We start from the raw sequence: 18,853 nt of genomic DNA, 5'->3' as shown, positions 1-18,853 counted from the left end.
CGGCAATCGGGAGGGGGCGGCAACGAACGTCCTTCCCGGGGAGATTAGAACGTAAAAATTATCTCTGAAAAGCAGCGGCATTACGGTTAACAGTTTAATACCGCGATTAAAACGGTGAGGTTATTCCAGCGCGGCCACAAAATATGTTGTAAAATTTTAATGAGCACTAAACTTAAGCTCGAACTTAGTTTAAATCTTGTTTGTGTGTATTTCTGCGGTTGTTGTCTTGTAAGTCAAGGGTTCGAGACTTTTTCGGCGTAGTTTTAATATCTGCCCGTGCAAGCTTTCGGGGAGCTTTTTGTTTGGATGATTAAGCACAGCGGGGCCCTGGAGAATCACGCGATATCCGTGAGGGCGCCTGCCGAGAAAAACTCATGTTTTCTCTTGTTTCTGGCTGAAAAAATTCATAAACGTTATGTCTCTACACTTAGATATTTCAACGTAATCGGTACCATTAGCGTGCTGGGTACGAAGAAAAACCGGGAAAAATCGATGGGAAGTCGCTGGAAATTGTCAGATTTGAATCTGGAGTAATTAATCTTTGTTGGTGGTGTGATGGCAGTTGATGGGCGTCAAACAATAACCAAGCTGAGCCCAGAGGATCTTCTTTCTATGAATTTATATGACCTAATCCCGACAGGAATTTAATCGCTGCTCGCCCAAATTAGACAAAACGCGCCGAGTCCCGAGTCCGGTTTAGTCAGAATCAAATCCGGGGCTCCGGGCTTCTTGAGTCTTTCGTTAATACGTAATGAACGAAGTTGCGTAGGAGAGGAATTTTTCGTGTTCATTTCCCGCGAGTGCAGTTTATGGCGGCGTATTAAAATCCGGCCGTATTCACTCGAAAAAGCGTTATTGTCGAAAACGGGCGCCGAAAAAAATTCACCCCCTAATCCAGAAATATCGTCATGATAAATCAACTACCGGTTTCGCCTTAGCATCATAATACACAAGCCAGTTCGTCTTGTAAAGATATGAGTATTATGTTTCTTCCACGGTGGAATTTACTCGAAATTGATAAATTGCCGTAAGCTTTTCAAACTGTAATATTTTCATGTTTCACCTACTTAACGCTGTCGCTTCGTATGAAAGTTATGGTAGTTATATACACTTACTTCATCACACACTTTATTAGCAGCGAGCGTCGACGAGTATAAATTTTATAGGAAGCTGCGAATAAATCACGCCGCTCTTGATCTAAAGCAATCTACTTACATGGAAAAAAGGTGTCTCGTGCACTTTTTCCGCCCTCGAACAAAACAAATAACGACTTCTGTAGGCGCCCACACCTTACTAAATCTCGCCCTCCCGGAACATAAACCCGTAATTATAGGCCATAGATCAAAACCGGAGTCCTAAGGGCTGTTATTAGTTCGCCGACAATTTTCGTCAACGCCGAAACGGCTCTATTTGCGACGACCGTTACGGTCACCATTTGCATACCTAGATCCGGCTCGAAGGACCAAAAAATTCCACCAGTTCCTCTCTCGCCTTTGTTTCCGATGGAAGGTTTAATTGCGCCTCGTCAAAGACGCGTTCCCGGTTAACGGAGCGTTCAATTTTCAAATGGAGTCGACGGTGCGACCCCGTCAGGTGACGGTGGTGTGTATATTTTATAATCTCATTAGCCAGGAAAGGTTGTGATATGACTAATGCGTCGAACGCGGTAATTAGGTAGTAATGTTGATATTTTGTGATGAAAACGATTTTAATAGGCGAGTGCTTAATGAACGTCATTAAAACGGGCTATTAATTACCTTGTCAACTTTAACCGGTGATATTTACGTTAATTACACGAGATTGTGATTGTGGATGCCGATATGCTACTCGAATTCGGCTATCTTGCCCTTGCTACCACGATCGGACCCATTAATTATGATCAATCAAAACGGGCTCTGACACGACGTCAGCGGTCGATGGAATCCGGGGGAGTCCTCAAGATTTTTTTCTCCGGGTGGAATACCCACACCTCTCTCCCCTCATTATTGCAAGCATTATGGCACGATATTAAGGGCCTTTTCCAACCATAATTAACTTTAGTATCAGTTTTAATCATCCCCCATTGTTCTCTTGTATTCAATATAACACACCACAATAGCATATCCCTCTTGTGGCGTACCAAAATAATTATAACGTTCGATTTTGTATGAATTCACAAATTGTTCATATGAAGATTAATTACTGTTGGGAGTAAATTGTGTCTCAATCCGATGACGCAACTTGGCCTCTTCCACACCAACTTCGCATGTTTTGTCTGACTAGTTCCAACAATGAGCCGAGGCTAAAATTGGAACCATGCCTGGGCCCGATATGTGGCCCTTTCAATGCCCAATTTCGATTGTTGCATCCAGTCATAAAGCTGATTGATGGATGGCTCCTGCCAGTTTCCTATTAAAACACTGTTGAGCTACTTGGCGTTCGACCTTGGATTTTTTTGGGTCACGGGAATCACCGGATCCGTCGCGTCAATTTTTTCCGGGGAATTGCCCAGCCCTCAGCTAATTTCGCCTGACGGAAACATGATTTTCGGTGGCGGATTTGTGCGGCGGTCAATTTACGGGGGAGAAGGTGCAAAAAAATGCTATTATTGGCAGTAACACGTTTAGAATTGTCCCTGCGGTGAAAAGTGGTCAGATCAATCTCGCAGTTTATTAAATTTTGAACGGAATCTCTTCGGTAAAAACTTCTGTAAAGTCAACAGTTTCTGAGATATGGCAGTTAATATGTCTGGGTGTTTACGACGCCAGACGTAATCTCACCTATGGACACGGTGTCCGTTAAATTTATGTTACTGCTGCATTTATTAATACATTTTCAACGATTTGTATATTTCCGCATCCAAATTGAATGCTCTTTATGATGCTACTGTGAAATTGCATTGGTTTAAAAATTACGACAGTTATATTATATACAGGATCATTATAATATTATAAATGATTGTCCCATCACAGTTGGCGTTGGGGACAGCGATTAATGTGCCGCAAGCCTTATAAAATGAGTAAGACTAGTATCGCCGATAGGTGGCGCTCCTGGCGTTAGTGGAAATCAAGTTTACTACATAGTTTGGCTAACGTTGCGAGACTGCGGCACATCCAAAATTTGTATGGGTTTTCAACGCCAACTGCGATGAGACAATAATTTATAATGACCCTGTATAATGGTTCGAATTGATAACGAATTCCGTTAGTTTCTCTTCAGATTATAAAGAATCAAAGATGTATAGGGCAAATAAAAAACATTTTTGGATGTTCATAACTCCAAAAATAATTGAGTAAATTTTCCATAAAGTTTCTTTGACCAAAATTATATTTGCCAGGATGTTTCATATTCTAAAAATGTAGCCATAGTGTTGAAGGATCTTTTATTATAAATATTTTCTTCTCGAAAGGGACTCAATCAACAAATTAATTATTTTTTTCAAGAGATATATTTTCCGATCATTTTCATTTTCCCACGCCTTCCCACGCAATGACATCACCGCCAATTATTCAAATTTATTGTATAATATATTTATATTTTATAATATCCTATTTTCCAGAAGAAATATTTTTTTTTTTTAAGAAATGGCTGAATTTCGATTCAGCCTCAGCAAGATGATTTTGGTGTTGAAAAACTAAAACAATAAATGAAAATAAATATACCTAATATGTACTTTAATGCACAATGCATTGATAGCAAAGATGTTTGAAATGAAATGATAAATAAAAAAATATTTGTGCTTTTGAAACTAAACTAAAGAATGCAGGTTCAGTCTTAAAAAGTCAATTAATATTTCAGATTTGAGAGAAAAGAGTAAGAATTAGTACCTATACAAATAATAAATAAAAATATAATAAAGAAATAAAATTATTAACGTGAACTAGTGGAGTAGTCACAAGATGTTCACGTGACAGTTCCTTGCGACGTCATGAAAAGCCTGATTTATACTGCCTAGCCAAATTTTGTGCGGGAAATTTAGATCTTACTACTTTAAGAATGGGTGAGATTTTCGGCTGCGTGCATTGAGCTGCACCATACTTCTTAACACGCGCCATTTAACCAATAGGAAACCATCCCCGAAAATCACGTGAAGATCATGCCAGTTTATTAGAGGTCTTGGATTTTCTCATGGGCTGTGAGTCATACCTGCGCAAAAGATGAATAGCAGCCTCAAGGCTCTACAAACCGACCGGAAAACATTGTCATTCGTTACGTTAGTTTCGTCTCTCTCGTGTCTATTTAGTCGACGTTTTCATTTACAGATTTTTCACTGATTTATCGGTCCGCCTGGGCGCGGATATTTCCAAGGTCACAGCCCATGAGCGATTACAACACCTCTACTCCATTGAGACGCAGCGCCGACTATAGTCGTGGCGATTCTTCCAGAAGATCATTGATAGAGACGTTTTCTTCTAGAGAATTTGTGAAATTATAGTTTTTAAACTTTTTCATTCTAACTGTTAAGAAATTATTGATGAAGAATCTGTATAGAGACTTTATTTTGCTAAGAGAATCCATTTTGGAAAATTCAAAGATGCTTTCGTTATATGACTCTTTGTTGAAGACTACTTGTTATGAGTGGGATGTTGTGAATTATCTTACACAATTTTCTCCTAATTTTTTTATTTAAACCTTTGCTTTTTATTTGCCCCAACGGATTCATCTTTTTTACTTTGTAGCTCGGAAAATAATGATATAGAAAAAAATTCAAAGAAACTTATTAACAACGTGTCAGAGCCTACGGATTCTTTGACGAATTTTTTTATCTCAAATAGTGGTTTCTTAAAAATAATAGTCAAAAAGTGTAGACCAGTTCACATTTGGCGTCATGAACAGCTCAACATATTAACGGCCACATCTCGGAAACTATTCGTCGTACAAAAATTCTTATAGAAAAGATTTTGTTCAACATTTAGTACCTCGCAAAATTGTTCTGCGCAATTTTTACCGTAGAATCAATTTTAAATGTGTTATCGTCAAAAATACTCTGACTTGACTAGTGACGGGGCTAAAAACTTTTGGCGAGACGGCCTTGCAAAGATCTAGGAAGTGAGGTTGCCAACAGTTTCGGCTCTCAATAATTTTGGGGATTTTAGCGTTGCTTAGGTTTTATGTGTTAGTTTAACGTCAAGTTTTTTTGAAAAGTGTTGCTTCGAGGTGTTTCCAGGCGGTTTTTTTCCTTTTTTTCTATCGAAAAATTGCTGTAACGGTGAATTTAATGAACTGCTGGATGCGGACGGCCAGTCGAAGTTTAGACAAATCCAGAATCAGTAAGTCCCGATTAGTAATTGTGTCGTTGATTCGAGGGGAGTTCGGGATAAATCGAGCGACGTGTGCGGTTCTCTTTTATTAAGTTATTAGTTATTCGGCTTGGTTGTTCCCAACACGTTTTGATTAATTCACGGGGCCATTTTGGCGGCTAATAATGAAAGTTGGGACAAGGTCCGCAAATGGGGGCGGCGTATAGTGAAATAATTGAAATTTGTAGATGTTTGTCCGCAGACGGTCAGTGTTTAGCAATTTTCACACGTATCGAGTCTCGAATAAAATTTAATTCCAGTAGTACGGATGGTGGAAACAAGTTGTAACGCGATCAGTTCAAACATCACACATGAAGGCATTTTCCCCTCGCGAAAAAAATTAAATTATATTTTTCGTTCCATGTTTAACAATTTTGTTTGCATACGGAGCGGGTCAATTGAAAAGCCGCCTTTCATGCTTTAATAAAACGTATAAGTTTAAAGAGCGTTCGGGGCCAGGAAAAAATAATGGTACCTGTCCCCGTCGGGGTGGGGCGGCTGAAATATCGCCCCGGATCCTCCTGTATATTTAGGACGGAAGAGTGCAGATATCAGCAATGTAACAGGACACTTGCAGGACAATGTACAAGTTTAAGGATCAGCGTCAACAGCAGGGATGTTAAATGTGTTTGCTTTCCACACCAGATGTCATAAATACAAATGTCGAGTTCGGCTCAGTGAAGCAAAAATGACTATTTGTCTCTGAATTTGACCATTGTGGGAGATTAGAGTGTTTCTATCTCCTAATCCGGATTTATAACACTGTCAAATGATACTGAATTTTATCTTTATATGCGTTTTGCGCTACGCTCGCCAGATACGAAAGTTTATTGTGGTGGAGTTTGGCGAAAAAAAAATGACGCAAGACTTTTCTCCCGTGGAATTATTGCCGAAGGGGCGGCAATTTTTTTTTCGCCGGCTTAAATAAATAAAAGGTTCGTTATCCGGGGCCTAACTCCTGCTGACACCTTTCTGCACGATATGCTAATCCTTGTCGAGTCGTCGGTAAAAACGCGAAAAAATCCCGGAGTCGGGGGTGCGATAACGGTCTAATTGGCGCAACTCGAACGTAAACACAATTATTTTGCGGGAAACACCAACAAGGAGTTTAGCTATCTTAATAATTGTGCTGTCCCGACTGCGATTCATATCAATTAAAATATTAATTGTGTATTCATATTTGGTCAGGTCAGGGGAATCTTTTTTTTTTGAAAAATTCAGATTTTTGATACTTACTACTATTTTTTAGAGTAGATTTAAATGGACCCATAAACGGTTAATTTTGGGAACCTATCCCACCTGCACTGGTGACTCTACACAGGTGAGAAGGTGTAAGAATATTTTTCACATTTCCCATTTAGAATTGTCTCTACGGTAAAAATTGTTCAGACCAATTTTGTAGTCTACTAAATTTTAAACACAATCTCTTCTATAAAAATTTCTGTATGACCAATAGTTTTGGAGATACTGTCGTTAATGTGTTGGTCTGCAGACGTCGCCAGACGTAAACTCTCCTTTCGTGATGGCGTCAATTAAATTCGCACCACTGTTGGGTTTTCTAATTAATTTCCAACGATATGTATCATTTCGAATGTAAATCGAGTAGTCATGAAATATAATAATGCCTTATTTGTCCTACGGGAAAATAACAGTTCCAAAAAAAAAACACTTTTCTTTCTATCCCTCCTCTTCCATATCTCTTTCATCCATCCTATCTCCCTTCTGTCATTCAGTATTTCTCCCCGTTCCTTTCTCTCCCTTTCTCTCATTTCTCTACACCCATTCCACATGTGTTCAATTGTCTATCTTTTTTCACACTCGTAGCACATTCTGCACCTTCTTTCCTCTTCTTCTATCCAATGTCTGTTTTTTCTCTTTCTTCATTCCCACATCTACATCTCGCCATCACTTTTCTTTCTTGTGCACTCTCTCTTCCCAGGTACTACGGAATTTCCTCTGTCGTATACCTCTCATACTTCCTGTTGTATCTGGATTCTTTGATTCTCTCCCTTCTGTCTTGCTTATCTGGGTCTTTGTCCCTTTCACTCAGCTCTACATTCACCCATCTTCCTTTTGCCTTCAATCTTTCCACTTCTTCTCTGGCATATCCGTTCCTCCGGTAGGATTTCTCTATCTCTTTCTCCGTGTTCTTTTTCTTTTCTCTCCAACATTCCGTTAGTGTCTTGCACTCTTTTGTTCCATCCATTTTGTCTTTGCTCTTTCGCCGCTTTCACTCTCAGTCTATTCCCTGGAGTTTCCCTGTCCACTCCTAGCACCCTTCTCAAATATTTTTCTTGTACTTTCTCTACCTCTTCTTGTTCCTTCCATCCCCAGATCTCTGCCCCTTACATCAATATAATCTGTATCATACGCTCAAACATCATCATTCTCCTCCTGAAATCACCTCCCCACTTTCTCTCCCCTATTCCCCAAATATGTACATCCCACTGTGCCACAATTGGTTTTCGCGTTATAAAGAATCAAAGATGAATCTCTTTTTGGGGTTCATAAATTTTTGAAAAAAGGATTCTTTTAGCAACATCAGTTCCTCTATGAAATTTTATAATACGTACTTTCAAAAACGCAAAAAAGTCGGCTTTGATATAACGTTTTAATTGGTGCAACTTAAACGTCAATACAATAATAAAGTGTTTATTGTTATTTATGGAGTAGATGATTGTGGAAAATAATAACGTAAAACAATTTTTTGAAGAATAGCTTTTCTTTGGAGTAAAAAAATCTTAATTTTTTGTAATTTTTCTTAAAAATGGAACGGCAACGTAGCTAGAATAGTAATTTGTCACTGTGGATATGAAGGCTGCTATGTATTGAACAAAATTAAAGTGCTTATATCTTCTTCAGGAAGAGCTCAACTGGCTCCTTCCCTACCACGCTCTGAATTCGAAATTTGCGATTTTTGAGATACACTGTAAGTATATCTAATTGTGGTGCTCTATTAGGGGCAGAAAGTAAACTTAAAAATATACATAAACATGCCAATTTTGGACACTTAAAACCCACCTGCGCGTGTGACTTTATGCAGGTGAGAAGGTCCAAGAAAGAGTATTTTTTGGAATATCACATTTAGAATTCTCCCTACGGTAAAAATTGTTGACCAATCGTGTAGCTTACTAAATAGTGAACAAAATCTCTTCTATAAAAATTTATGTGCGAGGAATAATTTCTGAGATATGGACGTTAATATGTTGGTCTGTTTGCGAAACCAGGTGGAAACTCACCTTTGGTCACGGCGCCTGTTAAATTCCCTCTGGTGCTGCATTTATTAATTAATCTGCAACGATGTGTCTAGTTCCGCATATAAATCGATTGCTTTTTACGATAATGCTTGTAGAATTGCGATGGATTAAAAATTGGAGAAGTTTTAGGGTTCGAATTGAAACAATGAAATATATCTTAGGAAAAAGTATGAGTATGAGTTGTTGAGAAATTGGTTATGAATTTTTTGTCATCTCAATTATTTTTCGAGTTATAAAGAATCAAAGAAGAATCTGTCGGGACAAATTGAAGGTATCTTTGGATGTTTATAACCATAACTCGAAAAATAATTGAGTTGAAAAAAATTTCCAAAAAAGAGCCTTTTTGCAAAGACAATTCTTTGTAAATTTTTCCAAAAAGGCACAAAAATCTTCGAGTCTGGCGTGCGATAACGTTTTAATTGGCGCAACTCGAACGTAAACGCAATTATTGTGCGGGAAACAGCAACTAGGAGTTGAGTTATCTTAATAATTGTGGTGTCTTGACTGCAACTTATATTAATTTGAATATTAATTACAAATATCGATTGGGGCCCTGAAGTTTCGAGATGTTTTGCAGTGTTATTAGAAGGGCTGAAATCCGGCAAAGTTCACCCGATAATAATTAATTGCGAGCCGAACTGGCTGCAGACGCCGCGCCGCGCTAAATCGAACGCTCGCGCGACGACGTCACTTTTGCGGTCCTGGGTCTTGGTGGTGTGAAGTCATTGCAGGTGCTTATCTCTGTGTCCGTGTAAAAAAAAATTAAAACGAAGCGTCTCCGTCTGGTCCAGCCCTTTCATCCATTCAGCATATCCCATCCGCTTAGTTCCGCAACGCCGCGATCTTAGACTAGTGGCTTCTATAGAGGTAGAACTGCACGATACTGATAAGAGGGGGTTTGAAGTGAGTGATTCTCTTTCAGCACAAATTGCGACGGGTCTGCCGTCTTCGGCGTCGACAGCGTCACCAGATTGTTCACCCCCAGGTACGTTTCTGGCTTGGTGTCGTGCTGTAATTACCAAAAAATCTGAAAAACTGAATGAACACACAACGACAGAGTCTGTAGTTGATCTCTTTGACGCGTAGTGCCCCACGTAGCTATCTCTTATCTCTCTTTCTGTGTTACTCTACTACTCTAGTAATGTTATCTTATGTTGTCTTATAGGGGCTTTGGATTTATCACCTTCACCGACCCGGCTAGCGTAGATAAGGTTTTAGCCCAAGGCACTCACGAACTAGATGGCAAAAAGGTAGGGTAGCTTTTATTTACCTAATTTATCTGTAGTGTCTACTTAAGTGTCCTTAGAGGACGTCATCCATCCGACATTCGAAACTCTTTTACATCCAATCATCGGCTTGGCATAAACTAATCGTTCACGAGAAAGAGATAGGTGTGTGGGCAACGATCTGACGAATGACGTCCTCGTCAGACGTTGGTGTTCCATTTTGCACTCTCGCATTTATGCCACAAACTACCCCTCCAAACAGACCGATCACATTTCGACGGTCATCATTTCTTTTGCATGGTTTTGGCATGTCGATTTTTTTTTTGGCGTCATTTTTGTCTTTTGTGTGTTCCCCCCATTAAGGTCTTGTTTGGGATTTGCGCCCGGCAAGCTAAATACATCCCGAGTGCGGGTTAATGAAGCGGGAAAATCATAAAGTAGAACGTTTCCATTTCACGATTGCAGGAAAGTTTTTGAGAAGCTGTCTGGTCTGACAGTAGACAGTGACAGGCGCGGTTACTAATTGCTCTTGAACCGCACGATAACCTGCCATCGGAGCGAGATCGTTCGTCCGGCCAACACCCCTCCGGCATTTTCTTGGGGCGAAGAGGAGGAAATCGTATCGGACCGTTTCGGAAAAGTTGTGTATGCTTTTAATAATTTATTGTGGAAATCTCGGCGGAGAGATCGCTTATCCCTCCCCGTCGCCGCCGCCCCGTCGCCCCGTCCTCCCAAATGGCACGGAAAATTACATCTGCAGGCTGAAAACAAGAATTAATTATAATCTGAAAGTCTGAAATCCGTTAAGCAGAGTGTGGAATATTAATAACGAATTAACAGAGAGAAGCGACGAGGAGAAGTGGGCGGGTAGTGAATGAAATTACAATTTGCAAGGAGAAAAGCTTCAACGTTTCATCACGTGATGCATTTCGACGGAGTTTTATTTAAGTTGATAGTTTAAGCTTTTGAAGTTACACAACGTGCGGCGACAGCTGCCGGAGTCGTGAGGAATTAGTGCTTGCTCCGGGTTTTAGGCGAAATTTTAGAACCGGAACGCTTCATCCTCCGCACTATGCCGTTCGTTACAAATCGACCAAATAGACCATCGGATGCATTCATTTATCTTTTGCTACAGGTGTTGTACGATGTAATTCCTACACGCCGCAACTGAAACTTTACACACGACGGACGACGAAAAAAAAAACGATTTCGTTTTACTATTTAGTTTCCGGGAAATGGAACTACTTGATCCGATTTAATAATAATGTCCTGGAAGCATTAAGCCGACTAAATTGATTGTCTTATTCGTATCAACTGTTTATTCTTTTAATTCCTTCTCGTTTCATCATCCAGGCTAACGATTCAGATTATAACACTTCGTTAATTATTACAGAACGAGTCTCTCCTGGGATTCTAAATAATTTTTTTTTTCGACGTTTTTTTCTTTCGAAAGCTTCATCACAAGTCGCTCTTAAATGTTTAACCTTTTGCTGCATCATTTATGAGTTTTCCAAATGGTACAAGTAAAAACCATTTTGCAATTATTACTTGGACATGTAAAATAATTCAGTCAGCTCACAAGATAATCATATCTTTTCTTAAGAGTAATGTGATATTTTCAAACAGCGAATATTTCCTCTTCTTCTTTATTATTCGACTGTTCAATTTCACTGCAGAATATTAATCAATTTATTCATCTAATTGAAACATGTTTTTCATTTTTCTTGGGCTCTTGTCACGTTCAGCTACAGAGTGTATTGTGTTAACTATATTTTTTTTGCACCAGGGGATAGATATTTTGGTAAAGCAACTTGCGTCAAAAAAATTAGCTTAGACTACAATTTTTGGAGCCAAAAATGGACTCTTAAAATATTCTCACTGATCTCAGTCATTTATTAACTGCACCAATAAAATTGTAAATTTCCTATTTCTGTAGATTTTTGGTACGATTATCCATTACAATATGTATCTTCAAAATTTAAAACGTGTTTTGTTGTTTTTTGAAGTTCCATTTATTCATTGCGCGAGATTTAAGATAATCGAAGTTTTTCGGAGGTCGAATCTGGAATTTTAATTTCCATTGATGTTTTTCCAAGTTTTCCTTGAACATATAAAGTATTATATTGATTGAAATATTGTTTTGAGAGTTTTATTTAAGAGATTCCATTTTTATTAATTTTTTTCGTTTCTATTTTTCATGGAAAATTTTTTATTGACATTGAATAGTTTAAGTAAGATTTTTTCAATTCATCTCTAGAAAATTTTATGTACGTAATACCTATCTCATATTAAAATTGGTCGAAATAGGGGCGTATTCTGTAATTTTTAAAGGGGCGCTAAAATTTTAACGCTCCTTTAAAATTTAAAATTTCAAGCCCCGATTGGTCATTGCCATGACAACTTAATTTAACGCCGTTTAAAATTTAGCGGAGCAGTTACAGAATACGCCTCATAATTTTTTTTTACTTTTGGTTTGAGTCGAGGTTAGAGTTGAAACAAATATAATAAAGTATGTATAAAAATAAGGGAACAAAAACAAATAAAAATGAGAACAAGAATGCAAAAAATTCTTCAGAGTTAGATTAAATTTGCTCGCATTGATGACAGTTTTACAATCTTTTGGCATCCTTACTGCAAGTTTTTAAATTATTTCAACTCCAGTCTGTTTCCATTCCTGCTGTAAAATCTTCCAAAAGATCACGTTCATATAAAACTTTGAAGGAAGCCAATGTTTTCCAATTTTTTCTCTTAAATTTTCAATGGTTTTTGTAAAAGCAAGAGACGAGTTTTAAATTACAGTGGTTTTCTTTTGGTTTTCCACTTTATTATTTCCTATCTCAGCTATTAAATGTGTGTGACGTAAATATGAAATAGTTTTGAGAAATAGTGGACAAAAGGGGAAAACCAAAAGAAAAACAGTGTATTGTCTTGTTCCTAACCAAAAGTTAATTTAATTCGAAATAATTGCTTATTAATTAGGATAAAGAAAGGTGATATTGATCTGTAGTGAAATTTAAAATCAAAATAACTGGCAAAAAAAAAACAGATATATATTGGGTGTTCAAGTGAAATCCCGGGCGGAGAAGGCGTTGGAAACCGTCACTTGTTTTGCTTTTTTAAAGTGTAAATTGATAGTTGTAATTAGAGCATGTTGACAGCTAACCTAAAATTTATAAACAAAAAATCTTCCTGTTTTTTTTTCTTTCTTTGCATTATTTTACATTAAAAATAGAATAACTAAGGATTCTTATTCTCCAAGGAAAACCCTTTACTAAAAACAAACATGTTCAATTATCTGCCGTTTAAATGTCATTCGTGTCAAACGGCGGGAAATTCAAACTTTACACTGTTCCAAATGGTTCACTTTTTTCAACGTCTACTCTGCCCAGCTTTCATTTGAAGGCATGATATAATATCAAGTGGTATGTGAAACCGAACTGCAAATTCGACGAGTCCGTAGGACAATTTGAATGTGCTGCTCCGGTGTCACGAGTCATATCATTTGATGAAAAATTTTAGCTGCCAAATTTGACAAAAATCGAGTGAAGAGTTCTTGACATTAACAAGAATATTACGAAATTATACAGTGAGCGGCAAAAGTATGGAATAAATTCCTTAAAAATTAAACAAAATTTTTTCCAAAAAGTCTTTGGACAGGTCAATTTTAGTTTATAAAAATACATATTTTAGTTCCAAAGAAAATTCCAAGCAGTCATTTGTTTTCGAGTTATGACGTCATCGATAGTTTTTTTAAATAGAAACCCCCTATTTTTTTTCTTGATTCTGATAGCCCTTCTAATTGTCTAAATGACAGTATAAAAATTTTGTTATCTTACATAAGGAAATTTTTGAGAAAAATTAATAATAAAGTTGAAAAAATTAAATTTTATAACGAACAAAAACAAGTCAAAAAATAAAGTAGGTAAATCAAACAGTCAAATGTTACTGTCAATTTCATTCGTATGTGTTATTTGTTTTACAAAACGTTTTCGAAAATGACTCATTTATCAGAAACACAACGTATAGAAATTTTAATTTTGATTGGGTGCGTGGATAAAACTAGATAAAACTAAAACAGGAGGAATTTCTTCATAAACTTGCTTATTGTCAACAAGCTGGAGGATGGCAATTCGAACATTGAATTCCATAATTTTAAGTACTTACTAACACAGTTTTTGACTCGTTTTTGTTCGTTATAAAATTAATTTTTTCCAACTTTATTATTTTTTTTCTCAAAAATTTCTTTATGTAAGGTAACAAAATTTTTATACTGGCGTTTAGACAATTAAGAGGGCTATCAGAATCAAGAAAAAAATAGGGGGTTTCCATTTAAAAAAACTATCGATGACGTCATAACTCGAAAACAAATGACTGCTTGGAATTTTATTTTGTATTAAAGTATGTATTTTTATAAACTAAAATTGACCTGGCCAAAGATTTTTTTTAAAAAAATTTTGTTTAATTTTTAATGAATTTATTCCATACTTTTGCCGCTCACTGTATAAATAGTAAAGTCCTGAAGGAAACATGAAAAAACTTTTCTTTGCCAATTTAATCTTAGCCATAAGCTGCATTTCTTTCTACCTTGATAAAAAAAAAATTATAGGAATTTCCTCAATAGTATAAAGATCATACCTTGTTGTCAATTCCTTGGTTTGTCGTCAGTCATCTTCTTCTTCACATCACTTTAGTGGGACTTCGGAAGAAATTGTATTAGAAGCAATCACTTTTTAGGTCGAGTCGTTTAGTCAAAATTTTCACAATTAAATATGAAGAATGTTCTTCGAAAACTTTATCCGAGCTTTTTAGTCTCCAAAGGGATTTTTAATTTTTGTTAATAACTGCGGTTCAGTTTAGGGAGTTTTTTGTGGAAGTTGGTAACTTGACCACGAAGAATTTGTGTAGATGTTTATTTCACGATGTTCTCGTAGGGCAAAAATTTCATCAGACAATGAAATGGGAAACAGTTGAAATTGAAGAATTTTTACTATTGTATACGAACAATATTTTTAGTAGGTGTAATTTCGGAGAGTTTACAAGAATAACTTTAGACTGGCGCGTCTCCTTTGTCACTTGAGATTTTCTCGTGTCTTGTGGATCATCGTCAACCGGTTTTCCTGTTGAGCACGTCAGACTTCCTTCTTCCGCATTCCTAATTCAGTTTGTTCCCGTTTTTGGGTGCACACCTTCCTCGTCGTTGTCGTCGTCATCTTTCATTATTATCCTCCTTTGGCATATTATATCGAACATTATTTGGATATCTGTCGTGTCGTTTTGTTATTGTAATAATTAGTCGGGAGATTTCGAGCATAACACAAAGCCCTTTTGTGCGCTAAGCCGTCAAAGTCTCGAAAACGAACCAGAACAATCCGCAAATGAAATGTGAATAATTTGAATCAGAGATAAGGAGACAAGGAAGCGCGCCCCAGTTGTGTTAATCAAAAGTATTCTTTACAATCGCGGAGCCGTAAGAGCGACAGATTATCAAAAGCCCCCTTTGATTCCGCCCTCTTCGTCTCCCCGACCTGGCCAAATTAAGCCCGAACCGCGGCCGGAAACTATCGCCTCCCGCCCGGAAGAAGAAAAAAGGGAAGAACGCGAACAACAATTAAAAAACACCGGGGTTTCTTCGCTCCGGTTTTTATTGTGTCGGTCGGGGGGGCGCGCCGTGTTCCTCTCTGGTACTGTAACCGAGTGGGTGGCGGCAATGAATCTTCGGCGGCGGGCGCGCCTGCAAATGATGGCCGGTCCTGCCCCGTGCTCGATGCCCATATATTAGCGCCGCCGATCGATCGAGACCAGACTCACTTGGTCCAACAGGATTACCATCGGACCTACAACTTGATACAGCGTGTTACTACCGAAACCGTCATATAAATTCAGCCAATGATCGCGACGCGTGTTGTTCCAACATTGACTTATCCTTTTTTAAGTGCGTTATTAAATTCTTTATTGGACAATCTCGAACCGTTAGTTGCGGGAAACTTTCCCAACTTTGTTTTGTTGGTACGGAAACTTCGTAAGTTGTGGGTTTTAAATTGCTGCTCTATTAAGCTCCCTCGCATAATTACCTTTTCATTCGTTTTGTATTGTTTTTCGGATCGGGCGAAGGGCGTGACGTGCCGACGTCGAAGGACACGATCGAGGACCTCGTCCCACCAAATTCGCTAAACGGGGCCACGGGGAAAGGGTCCAAGTTCAGTTCAAGGACGAATTTAAGGCGGAGTAATGAGATGTCGCACGGTTCGCTACAGAATACATTTTTCAATGAAGGGTCCGGTCAAAGGGACAAACTAAGCCACCGTTTAGACTACCCATGAATCTTTCGCCACCAGTACATTAACATATTGGTTAAAGGGCACGCGTTAAGAAGTATGGTGCAGCTCAGTGTACGCAGCCAAAATTATTAAGCTTCCATAGTCTCGTTGCCAAGCGCGTTGCTGTCTCGTGCTCTTGTAGTAAAATTTAAATTTCCCGCACCAAACTCGAGGCAGTGTAAATCTGGCTTTTCGTACGTCGCTACGAGCTATCACATGAACACCTCGTGACTACTCCACTGATTCGCCGCGCCAACTGTAGAACTAAGCACCTTAGAAGGGGAATTACAGTCAGAAGTTAAATTACCTGTATATTGTATTCAATTTCATAACTATTAGCAAATAAATAATATACCGTGAGATCGAAAAAAAAAAAATAGAGTTGGCTGTGGCCAAAAATTTCAGTTGGCAATTCGTTAAAATTTCAATTATCAGATGTCAGTCTTAAAAATTAGGTTAGAGAGAACGTTGAAATCTTGATTTTCATAAAGGTGTGCATTATGTGTGACCTGTCGATTGTAAAAGAATCATGAGGAACTCCAATCGTATTTACGAATTAGAGTAAATGTTCGAAATGTCTGCCTTCAGCTTCCAAACATAATGCTACTCTCTTCGCTTCATGTTTTCAAATGACCTTCGCAAAGTCGGGACATCAATTAAATTGCAGTTATCAGTAATTACTTGCATTAATTCGGGAATTGTGCCAGGCCTGTTTTTGAACACGTTGTTTTTCAGGTGTGGAAAAACAAAATAATCAAGGCAAGTTGTTGGTAAGTGCCTTGAAAGTCCGGAATGACAGTTACTATTGTAATTAATGACATTTGAATGAAATTTTTACGTGCTGCCAACTGAAGTGTATTTATTAATCATGGCCATCTCGATTTTTTTTATTTTCGATCGCACGGTATTTATGTTTAGGTGGGTGATAACAATCAATATTAAGCCTAATACTGAAAGCACAGTTTTTGCTTGGATATCACGATGAGTGGACACGATCCACACAATTACGATTTGAATTTTTCATAAAGTGTGGATGAAAATCTACATAATGAAACCAGTCCACGGTACGAGTAAAAAAGATGAATTTAAAACCACACATGAGGAATCATTAGGATTGGCACATTTAAAAAAATTGTAATCACTAACTGCATGCGGGATATTTTTAGATTACATTTGTTGTGTACCTGATGCATGATCGTTAATTATTTTTGGATGCTCAAATTGCTGTACAAATAGAAATTTCCGCTGATTTTTGTATTTTATTTAGTAATGGTTGTTCCAACTCTAATTTGGTCCAAGCAACAGAAAAAAATGATAATTAGAGAATATTAAAAAAAATAATAAGAGCAGCTTGAATCAAGAGTTTTTAAAGAGTTGCCTTGTCGATCAGTTTCATCGTTTCGTTTAATTGAATGATAACATTTTTTTAAATTGAATTTATCATGGTTTCAAATCGATAATTTTAGCAAACAACTAATGTTTTGACACTAATGAACGAACTCCAACAAAGAAGATTTTAATTTTTTAATTATAGGAAAGAAATAAAAATAAATTACTAATTGTACCGAAAATTGGTTTAGAAGTTTCGTTCTTGTTCCGAAACAATCCACTTTTTCACTCCCAGTTAAAAACTCTCCAATCAATTCTGTTGCATTCGAAGTTTGAATTTACACCATTTATTTGTCGATTTATTAATTTTTTTTAAACTGAAAATTACAAGAAAATTATAATTTTTAAATTTTATACAGGCTGAAATTTATTATGTACAGTTACGCCCACGGACTTTCGTCAGTTATTTTACTGTCAATTCGAAAAAACTTGTCTATATTAAAAATCAAAATGCCACATGACATCTATGACAAAAATTCCAATGTGGGGTTAGAAATATTTAGAACCTGTTTTACAGCAACGACTGACGAAATTCCGTGGCCGTGACTGTAGGTACTCGTACTTCAACTGTAACGCGATTTTTTGCAACACAAGTACTTATACGTGCAGTTTTACAAATCTGAAAGTTATTCTATGCTTTCGTTGGATCTTTCCAAATCCTTTTAATACAGGGACAATTTTCATTCGGTTTTTCATTCCTACACTGTACTCTTCTAAATCGAAATGGTGTTAATCTTACTTTTTTCCTCTCTTTTTTTGTTACTACGTATTAATTGATTTTATTTATTTTTAAAACGTCCTTGAATTAGCAGTTTTGCTTTAAGAATAATTTAAACATCAACAAAAAGCTTACGAACACTAATTCTGAAATTAGCTAACAGCAAATTCACTTTTTCATTTTTTATACAGTTTTCAATGAATTTTGTATGCCTTAAAAATCTACATAAGATTTCCAAATTATCAACTCTTCTAAAATTTCAAGTTCAATGATGAACCATTGAGGCTCTGCTTTGAAGAATTGCAATGTAGCTATTTCTTAAAGCAGCAATAATAGTATACTCGTATTATGTTATTAGGAGCAAAAATGAAGTTTTATGTGCCGAGGCGGGTCGTTTCTTGATTAAATCTTATTTACTCATTTCAGCTTTCAATATGTCAGATTCAGAAACGAATTTTTTTAAATTTGATTTAGGAATTTCTAATGATTTAGCTAGTTTACTTTATCTGCCACTCGTCAGCGGAGATAATAACTTTGTCTGCCGCTCCTCGCTCGTCAGCTCGTCAGATGTCGTGGCAATGTGACACTTTAGCATTATCAGTCCAGCAGTATAATGTCTTATTTTACTGACGTTTGAAGAAAAAATGTTTTAACAATATACAATTAA

At 37.2% G+C, this 18,853-nt stretch overlaps 1 protein-coding gene across 8 annotated transcripts in view; it reads left to right on the top strand.

Moving 5' to 3' along the window:
* The window catches only part of Rbp6 (RNA-binding protein 6), a 357,340-nt gene that overhangs the window by 189,940 nt on the left and 148,547 nt on the right, over positions 1 to 18,853 (top strand). For 6 of the 8 annotated variants that reach the window (XM_069043038.1, XM_069043036.1, XM_069043041.1 and 3 more), the window contains exons 4-5: positions 9,459 to 9,521; positions 9,702 to 9,786. In XM_069043038.1, coding sequence (XP_068899139.1) covers positions 9,459 to 9,521; positions 9,702 to 9,786 — 148 coding nt within the window. The remainder of the gene's footprint in view (positions 1 to 9,458; positions 9,522 to 9,701; positions 9,787 to 18,853) is intronic. The other 2 variants (XM_069043039.1, XM_069043035.1) reach the window with 1 other exon arrangement.

Source organism: Tenebrio molitor, chromosome 3 (genome assembly GCF_963966145.1).
Source record: "Tenebrio molitor chromosome 3, icTenMoli1.1, whole genome shotgun sequence".
NCBI classification, from domain to species: Eukaryota; Metazoa; Arthropoda; class Insecta; order Coleoptera; family Tenebrionidae; genus Tenebrio; species Tenebrio molitor.
This window is presented reverse-complemented; position numbering and strand designations above follow the sequence as displayed.